At 35.4% G+C, this 18488-nt stretch overlaps 2 protein-coding genes across 2 annotated transcripts in view; both read right to left on the bottom strand.

Moving 5' to 3' along the window:
• Positions 1-2158: 2158 nt before the first annotated feature.
• LOC115927145 lies at positions 2159-14198 on the bottom strand. The gene is made up of 9 exons (XM_030992614.1): positions 13727-14198; positions 11992-12144; positions 10234-10397; positions 9057-9187; positions 7956-8049; positions 6699-7040; positions 5943-6117; positions 4298-4431; positions 2159-3437 (listed from the first exon to the last, which is right to left on the bottom strand). Exons 1-9 carry the CDS (start codon positions 13818-13820, stop codon positions 3114-3116), a joined length of 1611 nt encoding a protein of 536 aa, XP_030848474.1. The 5' UTR covers positions 13821-14198; the 3' UTR covers positions 2159-3113.
• A 2549-nt stretch (positions 14199-16747) lies between these two features.
• Positions 16748-18488, bottom strand: part of LOC574698 — a 54430-nt gene continuing 52689 nt past the window's right edge. The window contains exon 10 of the mRNA XM_030992613.1: positions 16748-17015. Within this exon, the coding sequence (XP_030848473.1) occupies positions 16756-17015 (260 nt within the window). The 3' untranslated portion in view covers positions 16748-16755. The remainder of the gene's footprint in view (positions 17016-18488) is intronic.

The raw sequence follows: 18488 nt of genomic DNA, 5'->3' as shown, positions 1-18488 counted from the left end.
GGCTTTTTAATGTCTTATGCTAGGAAGCAGCCTTCAAGAACAATAGCAAAACTAACAAATCTTATCCAGCAGTTTTGTTTAACAAGATTTTTTTTTACCACAGGCCTGCAACCATTGAGATTCAGGATGATTTAATTATTTCAGGGGATTTTTATCTCCTTCACTGCTTGTAAAGGGTTAAACAAATGTTTCAAAAACATTAAAAAAACACTATAAATTCCACATTCATTCTAATATAGGTGAACATTCTTTTACAGCTTTCTGTTTACAAACATGTATTTCCCATTTTACTCCTGGGAGAAAAAATCAAAAAGTAAAATTATGCATTTCTATATCAACTAATTCGCTGCTCGTTTTTCCAACAGGATATAAACAACAACAACAAAAATCAGTCCATGCACTTCTAGTTCACTGGCTTTCATGCACAAACATCATAGAATTGTTTTTCTTGTAAGAAAAAAAAAGAAAATATACAACAGCTATTTGACTTCAATTTGGTTTCGAATTAACCAATTTAAAGATGTTAACAATTAAGAGTCCAAAATATTATTGATCAAAATTATTTTTAAAACCAATTGATACCACTAAGCAAAACCAGACATTAGCTTGAAAGCTTTAAATTACTTAAAAAGTACATGCCTTGGTGCTACATACTTCCTCGAGTCTGTCTTCGACAAAGTTGTCATCAAATCTAGTGGTTTGTAGTCAACAAGTTCCTTTTGATTCTTCACTACATGACAACGTGGAAAACTAAATTCTACTGCATAGGCATGATAGTGTGAATTGTAATACACTGTATCTAATTGGACAAGTACAAAAAATACAGTGCTATTGTGTAATGATATGCTCTATTTGACCAAACAGAGGAAGCTCGCTAACATCATGGCAGACCAGAAGTGACAACTGATAATGTGTTCCATGTACTTTAACCCAGTTGGCATCAAATAATTCAGTAGAAAGATCCTCTACTTGGATTTGCTCTTGCACAATCTGTCCAATATTTTCATCTAAATCTGACAAAAGTAGTGAACTACCTGGCCCAACCTCCAGATATTCCAAAGGATGGTTTGACTGAAGATGGAACGTTAGTGCTGTCTGATGTTTTTTGGCAAGTGATTTACAAATGTTTTTGTAATTACGCACAGATTCTGCAACACGGCCAAAATGGTGATGTTTCGCTTCGTACCTCATACACCATACATGTATGAGTGGCCCAACTTCTCTCAAACACGTTGGATAATGCACCATAAAGTGGTGTTTTGGCAACAACCTTCTGTCAGGAAAGGTTTTCTGGAAATGTGTGTGATGTTCTTCAGTAAGAATAGACAATTGGGCTATCAAGCCTGCTGTCAATTGAGGAGCAAAAATAATGTCCATACAATCTAGTAATCTAAGTAGCAATTCCCAGTAGACATTTCCTTCTTCAATGTCTTGAGCAATTATGAATGGCAGATTTCGAATCAAGCACCATGCTTGCATAGCCTTCTGTCCAACATCATTCCTAGCTGACCTAAGTTTAATAAAGGATGGTTTGTTCTTGTTATCTGTACGGTTTAAGCAATGGCTGGCGACTCTCTGATTCAGTTCATCTTGGGACAAGAGGGGCGGTTGCCTTTCATATATGAAATACTCTAGAACAAGTTTCAGCTCATACTGAACTATGCCTTCCAAAAGATCATGCATTATATCTAGTGAAAAGTTTGCCAAGACATGAAAGTAAATACAATCATTCAATACAGTCTTTTGTTTCACTCCAAACACATGTGACTGGGTAGTTTGAGCTTCAGCTTCTTCTAAATGTTGCTCATAAGTCTGCCTGGTGCGCATATCCATTGAAACCTCTTTGAATTTGTTCTGTGCCTCTTCCTTACTTGTAACACATAATCGACAGTAATAATGAGCAGAAAAGCTCTCTACAAATCCCAGTAGGGAATTAGCACCAAGATTATCAGCACTTATTTGAGTAATGGTCCCCTTCTTCACAATTCCATTAGGGAGAGCAATGCCAACTGTTGACAGGATATTAATGTCTTTTACAATGTGCTTGAGAATAGCATTAAATCCATATTTCTTGGCATCTTCAGCATACCATAGAGCTATAAGATTGATATTGGAAAGATTGGAATTATACTTTGGTGGCAGATTTTTCAAAATGAAATATAAAGCACCTATCTTGTGAATTTTTGTTTTTGAACCAATGGGGTTCACAGTCTCGAAATCATCATAAAAACAGTGAATTTGGAGGGCATTCTCATCTTCATGGAAAAGAGGGGTTTTCTCAAATTGTGAACCATCACAATAATCTCTCATTACACCATCTGTGCTCTTATGGTCATGAGTAGCAAAATGCAATATATCTTTATTGCTTAAAAGCTGCTTCAAAGAATCTAAAATGGGAACGTAAACAAATGTATCTTCAATAGCAATCTGTTCATACTGCTTAGTTCTTTTATTGAGACGACTATCATATCGGATGCCTAACTTGATTTCTTGTGGTTCAACAAGTCCAATTGATTCACAATACTTTGTCCGCTTATATTCTGAATTCAAATTTTCAAAGGGCTTTTCAAGCATAGCAAAATGTGTTTGAATCTCCTTATAAGCCTCGGATTCTATAGGCAGCTTATGTTTTAAGAAAGCAGCTGTAACGGCTGCCGATGCACTTTTTACTACATCACCTACAATCGCACTGGTTGTTTCTACTACATCATTTACAACTTTTCCAGAGTTTGCACTATTTGCTGAAAATTTTGAAATTACATTTACACACTGCCTGTTCAAGGTATCTACAGATAAAATGTCATCTTCATATACATCCTGATCTTCAACAATCTCATCATTATTAATATTGTATTCTTGAAGACTTTCAAGACTTTCTTCAGGAAAGTCACTCACTTTATCATTTTCATTAGACTGCTCTTTATTATCTGGAAAATCGGTTTTAAGGTGAGTCTGCAAATGTCCCCGAAATCCTCGAAAAGTATGAAATGTTCTCGCACAAGCTCCCTGCCCACAGGTCAATACTTCTTTACCATCTTCAATAACTCCATGTTTCAATCTCAAATGTTGAACCAATTTGGGTATTGCAAACTGTTTGTGGCATTTGAAGCAAATCATGGTGCTAACAATTTCGATCTAATTTCACGTACTCTTGGTGTTTCCCGGGACACTCCGATATCGATTTCAAAAATGGCAGTCTGGACAAAAGTCCAGAACTGCCGCAGAGACAAGCAGTACTGCAGGCCAAAGACAAAGTGGGTCTTGAAGAGTAAATCTACTGCTGCTTCGACCGTGCGTGCCGAACATGGAATGGCCTTGTGATCCACAATGATCATGTAGTTGGTGATTCGGGCCTTGGAATTGCCAATTGCCAGAAGGAACGGTTGACTCTTGGTCTCTTTTGTGTTGTCGAGGAATGCTTGAATACTCCCTCCTGTCTGTGTTGAAAACAAATTATTTGTATAGAATGTAACTAGCACTCAACGCATTTCAATACTCAACGCATTTCAATGAACAACATATTTCGATCAACATTTTTAAAAGACAGCCTTACATGTAGTACTGGGGGAAATTGTGTTTTTACAAAAGGGTTATTGGACAATAATGTAGGACATAAAACCAAATCAAATTTACATCAAAGAAAAGAATTGGAATTGGTCCATCAAATGATATAACATCAAAATATCAGATGATATTTTTTGTAATGAAATACAATTTTTCTTACCCTGTAGAGGGGTAAAAATGCAAGTACTTTCAAAGCTTGTTTTATGTATATGATTAAAAAGGGTCTTTCTAATGTGGTCAAGACATTTCAACTTCCACAAAAGGAGTACGAAAAATAAAGATACTGCAATTTCTGCACTATTATTAACTTGCAGCAAATTTGTGGCATGAAATATTCCTTTTCATTTATTGATTCTCCATGTAGGGCTGTGAAAATCAAAGGCAACATGCCTGATATATCACACAAGTTGTTACTATGTTTTCATACACAACATGTTCCTAGTATTTGTTTGCAAATCTTGATGTCTACTGTTCTAGTTTATTTTACTCCGACCAATTTCAAGGCGGGTGAAGTTTTTGAATAGGCCTAAATTTCTCGAGCACCTTCTCTGTCCAAATCAGTCTAAGCCTCTTCATGTAAGAGATCATAAACCAATATAATTGTTCTCTTTGAACACACATCACGATGCTTTCTGAAACTTTTTTTTTAATGCAGCAAGAATGTGTTTTATGTGACAGGGTATTACCGGTACTTAATATTTACAGTTCTCTTTCGTAATGAAAAGCTAAATACCTTCTGAAATTGAATAACCCTCGAGAGAGCTGAAGAAATGGACACTTTTGCAGACGCAGCTTTGGACTTCCCTTGGCTTGCAGGAGGCAATAGGCACAAGAGGAGGAGGATAGCAGATGTGCTGGAATTCCATCCTGTGCATTACAAAATGAAAATGGTTATTATTAAACAGGCTTACATGTTGATCAAGGTGAAAAATAGAAGTTAAATGTACCAAAATAATTACAAACTGACCTGCTAAAATTTGAATCAAAATAGCCTGTAACAAGAAACTATTATAAGAAATAAGTATATAGTCGAGGACTTATCAATATTATAGCCAAAGCATGCAAGTGGCTGTTAATGCAGTTTAGGGGTACTAAACCAAAAATCCAATTGATGCCAGCTTGGCACCCTTGGAGAAATTTTACTGACACTTATAGCAACGCCTTCTTCTTCTTTCTTATGAGAATTTATACAAAGGGGGATGGGAAAAAAGAAATCAATAGGAAAATAATAAACGGGATATTTATGCATGGGAGAAGGCAACATTCATGGCAAAGCACCTAACCTAGATTGTTCTCTGTTGACACATATATAACAAACTCTTTAGTAGCATAAGTTCATGTTTTTTTTTTTACAATTTTTTTCTTGTTCTACTGAATTTAACATGCTTCTACCCAATTTGACATCCTTTTCATGATTAAATCACAAAAATTGCATCAATACTGGAATCAAATGTTGCAATTAACAATTTATCAAATATGTCCCCTATGGGCCACCATATTTTTCAAAGTTAACTAATGAAGAAAAACAAAAATATCATGATTTTCTGAATTCTAAAGCATTTATCTTCAAATAAAGACAGAGTAAACACAAGCAAGCTGCTAATATGTAAATGCAGGGTCCTGTGGGGTCGATTCAAGTTCATATTATAAGATAATAAGCCATGCATATCATATCTGAGGAAGAAAAATAACAAAGTGAACATATAAACATGATGCTTTGTTTCAAAACAGAAGCTCATTCTATTTCAAAAGTAATGATTGGCAATGTGATAATCCTTATAAAGATTCCACAATGGGCCATGCAACAAACTTTTTTCTTCATAATTATATAAATTTCTTCTTCATAATTATATAATTAATATAATAAAAGAATTATGGAGAGCATGTTCCAACTACAAATAACTTTGCCAAGTGGGCATGTAATGTAATTTTTTGTAATTCTCATTGCAACAAGAGTCCACATTATTTGAGATGCCCAATAACCCTACTGTATCCCAGCCTTCCAGATAAATATAATTTGTTGGAGGAGTTGACAAAAAAAGGGGGGGGGGGGAATTGTTTTAATTGGGATGGGTCATTTTTTGTGATTTCAGCATACTTGTCCCTTAATATACATTTTTAATGAGACTGCAAGCTCTTTGGTGGAATTCTCAATGGTGGTTTAAGACCAAGGTCTAAACTTGGTTCAAAACCATGGATTGGATTAGATTTGCATGTATTCTAAAACTTGTCCAATGAACATGCTTGTGTGAAGCACATATATGCTCAAATTTAAACTAACCTATCAATGGTTTATCCATGGTCTCAAATAAACCACCATCAAGAATTCCACCCTTTATGACATCGGAGGGTGCATTCAAGGGAATGTGCAAAAATACCTTCTTTATTTTGATCAGAACTGTCATAAGATGACAGAAGCTCCATCACTGTCAAGTTTCCTTTCTGCTTCAGAAGTTGTCTTGCAAGTGTAACAACCTTGGGCTTCAACTCGGGCCATTTGGTCAGGAAACGCGAGTGATTTTCAGGAAAAAGTTTCCGAAAATCTACCTCAATCTGCAAGAATACATGTAAAAGGAAAACGGGGAAAAGAGAGAAAAAATAAACTATGCATAATTTTACAGTACAGATACCCCAGTTAGACTAAATCAGCAATATAATAAGGTACCGTCAAAGCTCAGACCCCCATATATACACACCCCAGATCCAGGAAAAGGGGATTCTTCAAATATTTATCTGAATAGCAACCACTAAGAAGTACTTTTGAAGGTCTCTCTACACAAAATCCATACATGAATGAAACTTGCTGGACCTTTGAAATAGATTAGATTTGCTAGATATCACTCATGTTGATGCTCACTGTCCAAAGGTACATGACAACCAGTAATGGTGATTGTTCACCAACAGACAGTCACATGCGGTAAATACAGATACAGATTGAAGGATAAAACTGGCAGAATCTTCGGACTGATATTTTCAAAATCTCAAACATATATAATAAAACAGAGAAATATGAATTTGATGCCTCAGTGCCAAGTAATAATTCTGATGCTTTAATTCCCATACACATAATTTTGTTGCCTTAGGCCTGAGAGGCTAAATCAAGAATTAGGAGTAAATTTTTTTGTAACACTTACCAAACCTGGAACAGTTTCAAAAGGAAACTGTTCCAAAATATCCGATGCGGAGCGTCCGTCCCTGACCATATGCTGTCTAACAGGAAAAGTGGATTTCATCTTTTCAACAACCAGGGTAGAATCACGTTCTAATGTTGGACAGTGTCGTAACCAGTTGAGGTCTTCATCATAGGTGCAGCCTGGAGCAGATTCTTGGTCACCTTCTCGGACCTTCCCAGGACCACCATCTCTGCTTGATGGCTTGGGTAATGGGTTGGATGTCTTCTCCTCTGTTGTGCGGTTAACATTTTTTATTCTAGCAGCCAGGAATCCCGTGTTACTTCTTGCATCAAAATAAGCTTCCTAAAGTGAAAGAACGAGATGAATCTTTGACCGCGTGGTTGAAAATGTATGTATAAGCTTTTTGTTGATAATATTAACCTTGAAATGATGCACAAAATGATGTGATGAGAAATTGTAGTTTTCAAAGAAATTTTAGCAAAGTAGCATTAGTGTCATATAATGCAAGCATCTTGACTTTGATACAAGGAAGCAGCCATCACTCTGCCCCACTTCAAGAAAAAAAGAGTTTTGAGTGGTTGTGAAGGAGAGTAGAATGGTATCATACATTTCTTATTGGATATTGTGCCAAAGATGGTGGAGTGTGACCTACACAAGATAAAATTAAAAAAAAAAAATTCTTCTCAGAATATAATTTAGAGAGATTTTGAGGGTATTTTTATCTTATCAGAGTATCATAAGTTTTCTTTTGATTAATGGAATGCAATACCTTCTTATCAGAGAGGACCATGCAGGGCCCATATTCAATTAAATACTTCAGTCAGAAAAATAAATATTTTTTCTTAGATTTTTGCTCGGATAAAATACTTTGCAGATTTTGGTATTCAATTCATAAATTTGGCTAAGTATTTTACTTTAAATTTAAGACACCTCTAGAGGAGACTTAAGCCAAAGCATTTACAAATTTAACTGGTAGATGAAGGCTTACATGTATGTGCGCAGTCACTCTCAGCTGCGGAGAATTATGAAGTAGCGCATTTTTGGTGCAATGTGTTGATTGCGCATCATTTGGTCACAAAATCGTGATGTCACAATGCCTCTCAATAAGTATTTTACTTAAATTTTGACTTACTAAAGTAAAATGCTAAGAACTGAATTGAATACAAAATAAGTAAATACCTTAGCCAAAATACTTAGTAAAAAAACTTACTTAGTCAAAGTATTTATTTGAATATGGGCCCAGATTATAATACTTACATGACCTGTGCTAGTAAACGGATCCTTGAGTCTTGGAAACAGATTCACTATCCCCATGGCATATTTGGTTTTCATAGCTGCTTTTGGATGTTTGCTGTGAAATAAGAAAGCACATCTCCTGTATGAGAATTACAGTCATATGGACTCATGACTGGCTCTATTAAAACAGAACTTAGTATGTTGATAACAAGTAGCATACCCCTAGTGGTCTCGTCTGCATCATATAATTTGCTATAGTTTAGTATTTTTTTATTACTTTAAAATCTCAAAATATCACATGGTTAGTTCATAATACATTTATAAAGTGAGGCCTCATGACGATGAGGCCGCTAACATCTACGGCATTAATCTATTTTAACGTAATGACCCAAAAATGTCACTCACAAGACTGGTAATACCTGATAACCATCATGTGCAAATCACATTTAAAACTAGATGAATCTTCGACCACGCACGGTCAAAATTTAAGCCTCTGCCATCATGCGATCAGAAAGATATTATTGCTTGTTCCATGCCATTGGAAATCCGAAACATTTTGGGTGATTTTACAAATTTTGGGCACTATGAACTTTGACCCCGTGAACCCAAAATCTTCTTCCTCCCATGCTAATACATAATTGAGCTAGGTTTGAAAGAAATTAGTTCAATTTGTCTGAAGTTATAGCAATATCGAGCTTTTTTCGGGTAATTTTTTACAATTTTTGTTTGGCCCTGTGACCTTTGCCCTTTGACCCCCTAAACCCCAAATCTAATCAGTTCATCCTCACATGTATATAAATACTTGTGTCAAGTTTGGTAAAAATCCGTCCAGTAGTTCTGAAGTTATCGTGGTAACAAGTTTCCGACGGACGGACGCACGGACGGACACACGGACGCACGGACGGAAGGACGGACGGACAACCCCGAAAACATAATGCCTCCGGCACCACCTGACGGTGGCGGAGGCATAAAAAATGAATATTTTGAAAAATGATTTTGAAGAGACAACAAATTCCTTTAAAGTTGACCATGTTACCTCAGTTTCTTTTCACATAATTGGTAGTACCTGATAATTATTATGTGCATTTACACAATCATAAAAGAAAATTTGCTGGCACTTACCCATAGTGTTCTTGCATGTGGGCTACCAAAAGGTTAATCATCTGCCGTCTAGTTTTATCTTGAAGTGCTCCAGTCAATTCATACTCTCGGAGAATGGCATCACCTCTGTGCCGCAAAATTTCTTGTACAAACTGCAAACAGGTAAATCATCCCATTAAGTCATAAATAAACATATTGAGTTTATAATGCACTTTCAGGCACTTTAATTCATACTGACCTTTCTAAGGGCACGAAATTTTATGAATGACTATGAATTTATATAGGTACATTATGATATTAAAATTGATATATGGCCAATAATCATAAATTCTAAATAATAATATATTTATTTATAGAGCTTGAAATAGTTTAAATATTGTTAAATACACACTCCCACAAACACCCCAAACACACATATGCACACACGCACATACACACACACGAGGGGACACATGAGGCTACAGGTAAATTTGTGTTTATTGTAATGCGAGTTCCTTCTACTTAATATAGACATGCAAGCCCAATGCCATGGGGAGACCGTCTAAAGTGCCCTGAACAGTGTTCATTACTTTCATATCCACAAACAATACAGCAGGAAACTATTCTATGTTTGGGATCATCATGAACACTACAATAAAGGTTATGTAACAATCGATGCATCTCATCTTCAACTTTTTAATTTTGATATTAGTCCTTTTCCTTGATACCCTCAGAGGTCTATATGGAACCAGATCATGAGATGTATTATTCGATGATTATTTACCTCATTTCTCTTTCCCATTTCTAAAACATTTCATAAAATTTGGCAATTCAATTTAAACCTCTAGACATAATATCATTTGTTTGAAATCATACCACCCATTGGAAGAAAATGAAACTGTAAAAGTTTATGGAAAACTTATGACAGATGACGAAGCAAAAAAGATGGCCAATATCTTACAGGAGTCGTCAGCTTAGATGTACCAAAAAAGAAATCAAATTAGTTGCCTAATGTTAACCTATACCATTACAAAAACCTTACTACAGGAAATATTAATTTACAATGTTAGTTCTAACTACACTAGATGTATTTTTTTTCTCCCAATATCATTTTCAATTTTAAATAATATGAAATCCGTATAGGTGATGAGTCCCTTATATTATGTTGATTATGATAGCTGAGATTGAAATGAAGCAAACAATTTTTTCTTAACCTTACCTCACAAGAGTTGTCAGTGATTGCACCTGATTCACTGAGGGCATTTAATCGTGGCCTCTTTCTACTGGAGCAAAAACTTGAATCAGATTCTGAGCTACTCAGGGAAGAGGAGCTGGTATCCACCTTGATAGTGTCTGCACTTGTGATGCTATGTACATCTGAACCTTTAATAAAGAAAAAAAGATATAAAGCCATGAGCACTGTTAAAAAACAATGAATACTGGCATCTTAAACTTTGGTAGAATTGAATACAGTTGGGCCTCCTTTATCCCCACACTTGGGATCAGCATACATGCATAAGGGAATCCTATATTCAAAACATGCAGTTACCGAGTTTGAATGAATGCATGTTTCTGATCATGAAAAATTGAATTGAATGTGTAATAACAATGTTGGGAATAATGTATATAAGTAACCCAAATAGTTTGCGATATTACGAGTATGCTTGAAATCTTTGTTGGTTCCGCTAATTATTTGAGTAAAATAGGCAAATTCTCAAGTGATCTGGATAAAGGAGACTGGATAAGGGAGGTCCAACTGCATATAAATTTCTATTAGTCTAAAACCATCAGAAACCAGCTAAGTTATATTGGTCTGACACATTTGTTAATTTTATAATACTTGAGCATTTTTTAATGGACAATTTGTTAATTGATGCATTCATTCATGTCTAAGTGAATTATAATACTAGCATTTAGAAATGTTCAATTACTTTTCCATTGGACTGTTCCCAATGAAACCAATAGGTCTGTCCAATATAATCCAACAGAATTCTTTCATGATGGTTTTCTATAAGTATAAGACTAACAGAAAGAAATTGTTGGATTCCTATTATTGGATCAGCAAAAATTTTCTGATGGATTTCTAATGGACCAACAGAAGTATGTGTTGGATTTCTATTGGAGCAATATAACCTTTCTGCTGGTTTCTATGGGTCCTTTATTTCCCTTTCCCTATTGAAACCATTAAACTTATTGGTTTCTATGGGTCCAATAGCCCTCACCTCGTGCTATCACACAAAGCAAACAGAATCAAAATCAGATGAGAAATGGCATAGGAGTGGCCTTTTGTAGGATTTTGAAGCAAAAGGTCAAAGATCATACACAGACACGCACAGAAACACACAAGTATGGCGCCCGTTTCACAGTCCCCTCCTCAAATTTGTTCGGTGGGGTCACAATTTAAATTAAAGACATTTTTTTTTTAAATGCAAGTTTGCATTGTTAAAAAATTCAATTTGTAAGAATCTGTAATTTTTATAATCTTTAGACTTCGAATTTAGATCATTGACCGCCCACAAATCACGGCTCTTGTGGCAAGGTTACGTCATCAAAAAAGGGTAGGTTTTTTTTTCCTCCACCAAGTTTTGAGACCTGTGCCTGTAATTTGAACTGCACATTCATTTATTGCTTATGAAAAGCAAAATGTTAATTCCCTAGACTCTATACAGCATACAAGCCTACACTGTACCTGCTACCAGACGAACGCTGACTCATTTTAACATGCATGCACATACAATGATCAGTGGCGGATCCAGCAGGGGGCGCACCCGGCATGTGCCCCCTCTATATTTTGAGAATTACCTCGTGAACATACACATTACTAAGGTTAAATTGTGATCTGCGCCCCCTCTTTATTTTTAATATGCTCTTTGCACCCCTCTAACTCTATTTTAAAATCCTGAATCCGCTACTGATGATATCACATTTAGCAGGGATTTGCAATTTTGTATTATAATGCACTTTATCCAAAACTTACCAGACCATTCTTCATCTTCTTTTAGCACCATGAGGCTGACTGTGGGATTGCTGGTCACCACATCTCCTAGTACGTCATCGTCTATACCAAACCCTTCTTGTTCATCCACAAGTACGAGATCTTCCCCATCCCTTATGTGGAATTTTCTTCTGACTGTAGGAGAGATTAAATAAATGAGAATAAATATCACAGTGCACTTTTCAGTTTCTTACAGATTGATGGCTCAGTCATAATAAACGAATGCTGCAAAAACTGCTGCTACAAGCCCAACTGTGCTATAGTATACAAATAACGCACGTCCCAGAGTGCAATAGCGGTGAATGCAGTACGCGCGAGGTTTCTTTATATTGGTGCCGCTCTGTGCAACAAGCCGCTTGCGGCGAGTTGACAGTGCGAACCATCTGAAGAAACCGAGCGAACACTGCATTTACGTTTCGCACAACAGGGTCAAGTGCGTTATTTGTTTTATAAAATAGCGACACAAACAGCAACAAACAAAAGTTTAGATCTTAAGTATACGAGAGTTCGATCTAGATCTAGAGTTATGTTGGTTCTAGAAATAAAATGAGGGTCTAAGACCTTGCAGGCTTACCAAAAAGTCTACAGGATTCATTGTTTGATTAAAAATAAAATGCATAGGGTGTCTAGAGACGAGTCTACATCAGACAGCTGAAATTCCTGGCTTCATTATAAAATCCAAAAGTCAAAACGGGTCTAAATCCAAGGCAAAAGTAAAACAAAAATTTGCTTTCTAATAATACCCCGCTCTAGCTAGAGCTAACGCGTACGCTGCGCTGGGGATCATGGTGGATCTTGGAGCGTACAATATTAGCTACGCGTAGCCTATAGCCTACAATGCACTCGAGGGAGCGTACTAGTACTACGCGTACGCGCGCGCACTGGATCCCCATGGTCACGCGTACGCACCGTGCAATATAACTTTTTACTGCGCTTTTTCTGCACTCATTTCTGCAAAATCGTGCTTGCATCAAAAATTTGTCAATGCCATGTGACGCGTATTGACCAATCACGATGCTTAAAATACTAGGCTAGATCTAGAGCCATTTTATAATAGTAAAACTGTTAAATGGGACATCAAGCTCAACCGGGGGTGGAGTTTGGACTGTTGTGTGCGCTACAAATAGTCTAGATCTAGATCTAGATCTAGAGATTGAATTTCCATGTTTATTATTTTTGCATTTTTTTTATTACATGAATGGGGTAGATCTAGTCTAGATCTAACGTTAGATCTAGATCTAGATATCTAGGCCTAATGTCAATGCAGATCTAACGTTAGAACTCTAGATCTAACTGTTAGGCCTAGAAATCTAGAGTCTAGATCTAGTCTAGACTTCTAGATCTAGATCTAGATCTAGCCTAGACCTGATATTTTTGCAAAAACCCAGGATTAGGCCCTAGACTAGGTCTAGATCTACTGATTTTTCCTTTACATTTTGAAACAAATATGTATTAAATAACATATAGACCTAGATCTATCATGAATGTTTGCCCTTTGGAGTATTTATCAATGATAATTTTTCAGAAATCCATAAAATATTAAATGGCATCATGCTGACCGGATACCCAACCCGGCCGGACAGCCAAGGCATAGTAGGCCTAGACCTCTAGGCCTGGGCTACCCAACGACAGGCGCGGCTAGCGCCAGCTGACGAACACGTAATACATAGGCTAGATCTATAAAAGTTTATAACAAACAAGAACCATGTACACTTACTGAGTTCAAAGAATCCTACTGTGTCTTCTGGATCTATAGGCAGGTATTTTCTAATACTTCGATCCGCTGAACAGACCCTGACGCTTAATGGCATGGTTGCATGCACTTCGATCACTTCACATCTAGAATCTAGGCCTAATTTGAAGAATTACTACTCCAGAATCAAGACTTCAAGTCAGTGCCAGTGAAATTCTCTAGCCACATGCGCGCTCTCGTCTAGCTGTGCGCGCGCAGCTGCAGAGGCGCATATCGGATCATATGACAACTTTCGTCCAATGATTTTCGTCGAATTCTCTAGCTTATGCGCATGTGCGATTTTATAACACCAAATATGACACCATCAGCCTGTAATTGAATATTTTCACACCGTTGGTGTTATTTTTCGCCAATCGGACATGAAATGAACACCAAGGGTGTTGATATTTTTCTATTCCATGCTGGTGTTGAATATTTAACACCCTGGTTTTTGCAGTGTAAGAGGCTACGGGCCGTATTCGGGAAACCTGATGAAAATATTGACATTTAGTAACTTTTCTGTTACTAGAACTTTCCTCTTATATTTCCTTACCCAGCGCGTGGTCAAAAGTAAGGCAATGACAATGACAATTTGACAATGATGAAAATGACGATGACAATTTATTCTTATTTCACCCACATTAGGGTATTGGAGAAGTTGACAATCAGTTTGATTTTGTCAATTATACACTGTACAATATACAATTCAAATCGAATTAATAATTAAACAGAAATATAAATATCGACGCTAGTGAGAACAATTATGATGATAATAATAATAATGATTATAATAATACCAACATTAATAATAATAGTAGGCCTAATGATAATAATACAAATACTGATAATACAACTTATAAATATAACTAATGACAAAATTAATGGAAGTAATTGAAAAAGAATGTTACTGGCACCAACAACAAAAATTGTTATTTGCATTAATGATTTAATGAAATTAATCTTGATTTCAATTTAAGAATTTGATATAAGACAGAAAGAGAAAAAGAAACATAACATTGAACTCATAACATTGTATGTGCATATAACTAAATTAATGAAAACGGAACATTATTTGTTGACATAATTTTACTAAGCTTAAGCGTATTTGTGCTTTTTGGGTGGTTAACAAGATGACACACTTCCAGTGTATTCGGTTATTTAATAAAATATTTATTGAGGAAAAATGTTCTGTCTAAACTAATTTACACATAAATGTGCACCGGAAAATGAACATTATTTGCATATATAAATTCCCGTGTAGACCAATCTTAACATTGATTCATCATCTTCAATGACAAAGCAACCATCAATTTCATCACTTTATTTGATTCAACTGAGATCTTAGATTGAAAATTATGATACAAATATGAATATTGATATATTGTTGATGGAAGAAGAATGTGTCCACTTTGTTCACAGACCTATTAAACATTGGAGACTTGTAATGCAAAGTTATAGAAATAATCTGAAGGAAAATTTCTTTAAAACGAACGCTTATTTCACATAAAATTATAGAAGGGTCTACAATGTTTGTAATCCATGTAAGTAAAATCGTAAACTTTGGAGTATTGTTTGTTTTCATTGAAAATAATCATTCAATCAAAGCGTTAACAGGGCAAAAAAAAAAGACTATAAAGAAATATTTTTTGTCTGTTCTCTTTACATAAATTAGTGTACATATCCTAAAACTGAAGGTGTTTCAAGAAGAAGAAAAAATGCAATTCAAATACAGTATACTACATGTTAATGATACAAGACGATGATTATTCTGTTGTAAAGGCTTTATCAATGATTTGGCACCTCATTCCAATAATTTTGCCTATATTCTTTTCAATAACATTTCCTTCCTCTTATTACGGCATAGGTTCTTTTATAATTATGTACACTGTCGCTCAAATATGTTAGTTTTGCGCCAATTTAGGGATTTATTTTAAAAATAATTTAAAAATAATAGATCTAGATAATAGTATACATTCTCAGATTTTATTGAATAATAATTTGACAATGTGTGTTTTGCGTGACTGCTAAAGCATGTGTAAGCTTTATGCTTATCGACTAGGGGACCTACGCCCTTAAGTCATAAATGACAGTAATGAGGACTAATGCCCCCCAAAAAGGGCACTAATATAGCACATCGACACGGTTTTGATCCTGGGGCCTCACAGTTACGAGGCCATTGCTTTGTCTCTGAACCATGACTGTACGCAGCGGGGGCTAGGGTAGGGGGCAGTTTCCATTAAAAAAAAAATGCAATACATTTTTAATAATTTATTGCATTTTACCCCGGTTCCCAACTTAATTAATTTAAAATAATTTCATAAATTGGGGTAAAACAAAAATATTCCAACTATATGAGCGACAGTGTATATATATATATATATATATACTATTTATCACATACATTAACTATTGAATGTAGCAACATGAAGCATTTACAAAGAAACATTCCAGCCTAGGCTACTGCCTGCATACACAGGGCAGTACAAGACGGGAAAAATATTATATAAACATAATCATACATTTAAACAAAAGGGATAAACATACATTGAAGACAAATACAATGAAAATATCATATGGAATTGCTACGTAAGTGTTGGTACTTGGCACATTGACGAATATTACCTTTATATATACTTACTTGGCATCGAAAGCAGTTTGTACACACATGTTTATCAAGTCTTCTCTACATACTAACTATGTTTATATACTATAACCTCAGACTGCATGGAAAAACATTATTGGTTCCAAAAACTCAAATACATCTATAGGAATAATTTCTATCTCTTAATCCCGCTCTCACTATTCAGGTTTTGCCATGAAAAGGTACTAACGTTCTATATCTAGTGCATGCATGGCTTCGTTTTTGAGATATGTTGGTCTCCTTCCCATTACAATGAATACCCTTCTAGGCCGTCACCGTTTCTTTTCGTTTGTTTTTCATTATCTATAACGTCTTTTTACATCCCGAAAGCTCCCTTTATTATCTTGACAGCTCCATTCCCTTTCTCCATAGCTCATAGTCCCTTCTCCATATCTTTCTTTACCTTCTCCATATCTTTCTTTACCTTCTCCATACTTTTCTTTCCTTCCTTCATACCTTTCAGTTTTGCCCTCAATGTTTTCCTTTCTTTCTCCATATCTTCCAGTTCCTTCATTGTTTTCCCCATAGCTGTCTTGCTTTCCTCCATAGCATCCAGCTCCTTCTCCGTAGTTTTCCTCACCTCATCCATAACGTCCATTACTGTATATATAGCGTCCATTACTTCTTTCACACCTTTTGAATACAACGATACATCACAGATGTTCATATTTGGCTAGAGGAATTAATACAGTTTATGACAAAGCAACTTTCATGTAAATATGTCATGGATGTTCACGGTCCTAAAGCAAAGCAAAGCAATAACAACAAAATATAAATTTTACATTTAAGAAATGAAGAACAAAATCTTGCTTAAGAAGTAAAGGATATATTATGTGCTAATAATGATGAATTGAAATGTGGATTGGATCCAAATGATAATGCTTCGGGTCTAATTTCCTCAAACTATTATACTGAGTCCTCGGCCAAAAATGTTTTTAAAAAGTATACCAGATTATTGCTTGTCTATATTACATCTTAATATTAGAAGTCTCAACAAGAATTGTGAACAATTTCGTTTGTTTCTTGATAACACAGGAGTTCCTAAAAATACAGTATTAGGCTTAACTGAGACGTTGCTTTCAGATCAAAATAAAACACTGTTTTCTCTCCCTGGATATGATATACTTACAAATAATCGTATAAACAAAATACCTAGGTGGTGTGTCGCATTATTTGTGCCAATTCAATTTGAATATGTTATAATCGAAGACATGAAAGTGATTAATGAAATTGCAGGAACTTTGTTTATTGAAATTACTGATCGCAATAGAAGAAAAAATATCTTGGGAGTTGTTTATAAGCCACCTCAGAGCAATCATGCCACTTTGAATAATGTATTACACTATCACTCCGTTCAAAACAAAAAGTGTATCATTATGGGAGATTTCAACTATGATCTCTTAACAAGTGATGCTAATATTCAAGCACATGATTTTTTAGAGCCATTCCTCTCTGCCTCTTTCTTGCCACTTATTTCTAGACCCACTAGAATAACCAATACTTCGGTAACTCTTATTGACAACTTTTGTTCAAATGTACGTTCTGAATTTAAAGCTGGCATAGTCCTGTCAGCTATTTCTGATCATTTCCCGGTTTTCATGTATTATTCCGAACGATTTCAGGCAAATAACTATCCTAGTGATGCATCTAAAAGACGTGTGTATAGTGACGAAAACCTATGTGGATTGAAACTAAGTCGAGAAGAAGAATCTTGGGATGACGTGTTTAATACAGAAGATGTTAATCAGTCGTATAAAGTTTTTATTTGAATGTTTATGTCTCGTGTAAATCGAAACATTCCTTTTTCTAAACCCAAGTCTAAAAATTATAAGAAGTCATCCAGACTACCTTGGATCAAACACGGATCCAGTATACTAAGTATAAGAATAAACTTACAGGAGTGATACGTACTGCTAAAAAAAGCGTATTATCATGATCAATTCAATCGTTGCAAAAATGATCTTAAAAGAACATGGAAGATCATCAATTCTACCATCAATAATGGATCTAAGCATTCTAAGATTACTAAGCTTAGACATAATGGTGCAATAGTTGAGAATGAAGTTAAGTTGGCAGATATTTTTAACAATTATTTTTCTCAAGTTG

This window comes from Strongylocentrotus purpuratus, unplaced genomic scaffold, assembly GCF_000002235.5.
Source record: "Strongylocentrotus purpuratus isolate Spur 01 unplaced genomic scaffold, Spur_5.0 spur5_scaffold_20, whole genome shotgun sequence".
NCBI classification, from domain to species: Eukaryota; Metazoa; Echinodermata; class Echinoidea; order Camarodonta; family Strongylocentrotidae; genus Strongylocentrotus; species Strongylocentrotus purpuratus.
The sequence above is the reverse complement of the archived record's forward strand: the minus strand, read 5'-3'. Positions and strand labels throughout refer to the sequence as shown.

What these genes read in the sequence shown, in the direction of transcription:
- LOC115927145 (XM_030992614.1), bottom strand. Translation starts at nt 13,820, where the DNA reads ATGCCATTAAGCGTCAGGGTCTGTTCAGCGGATCGAAGTATTAGAAAA. An exon ending in TTGAAACTGTTCCAGGTTTG is followed by an intron (nt 6,118 to 6,698) that starts GTAAGTGTTACA and finishes GTATTCTTGCAG; the next exon opens with ATTGAGGTAGATTTTCGGAA. An exon ending in GGGTTATTCAATTTCAGAAG is followed by an intron (nt 3,438 to 4,297) that starts GTATTTAGCTTT and finishes TTTTCAACACAG; the next exon opens with ACAGGAGGGAGTATTCAAGC.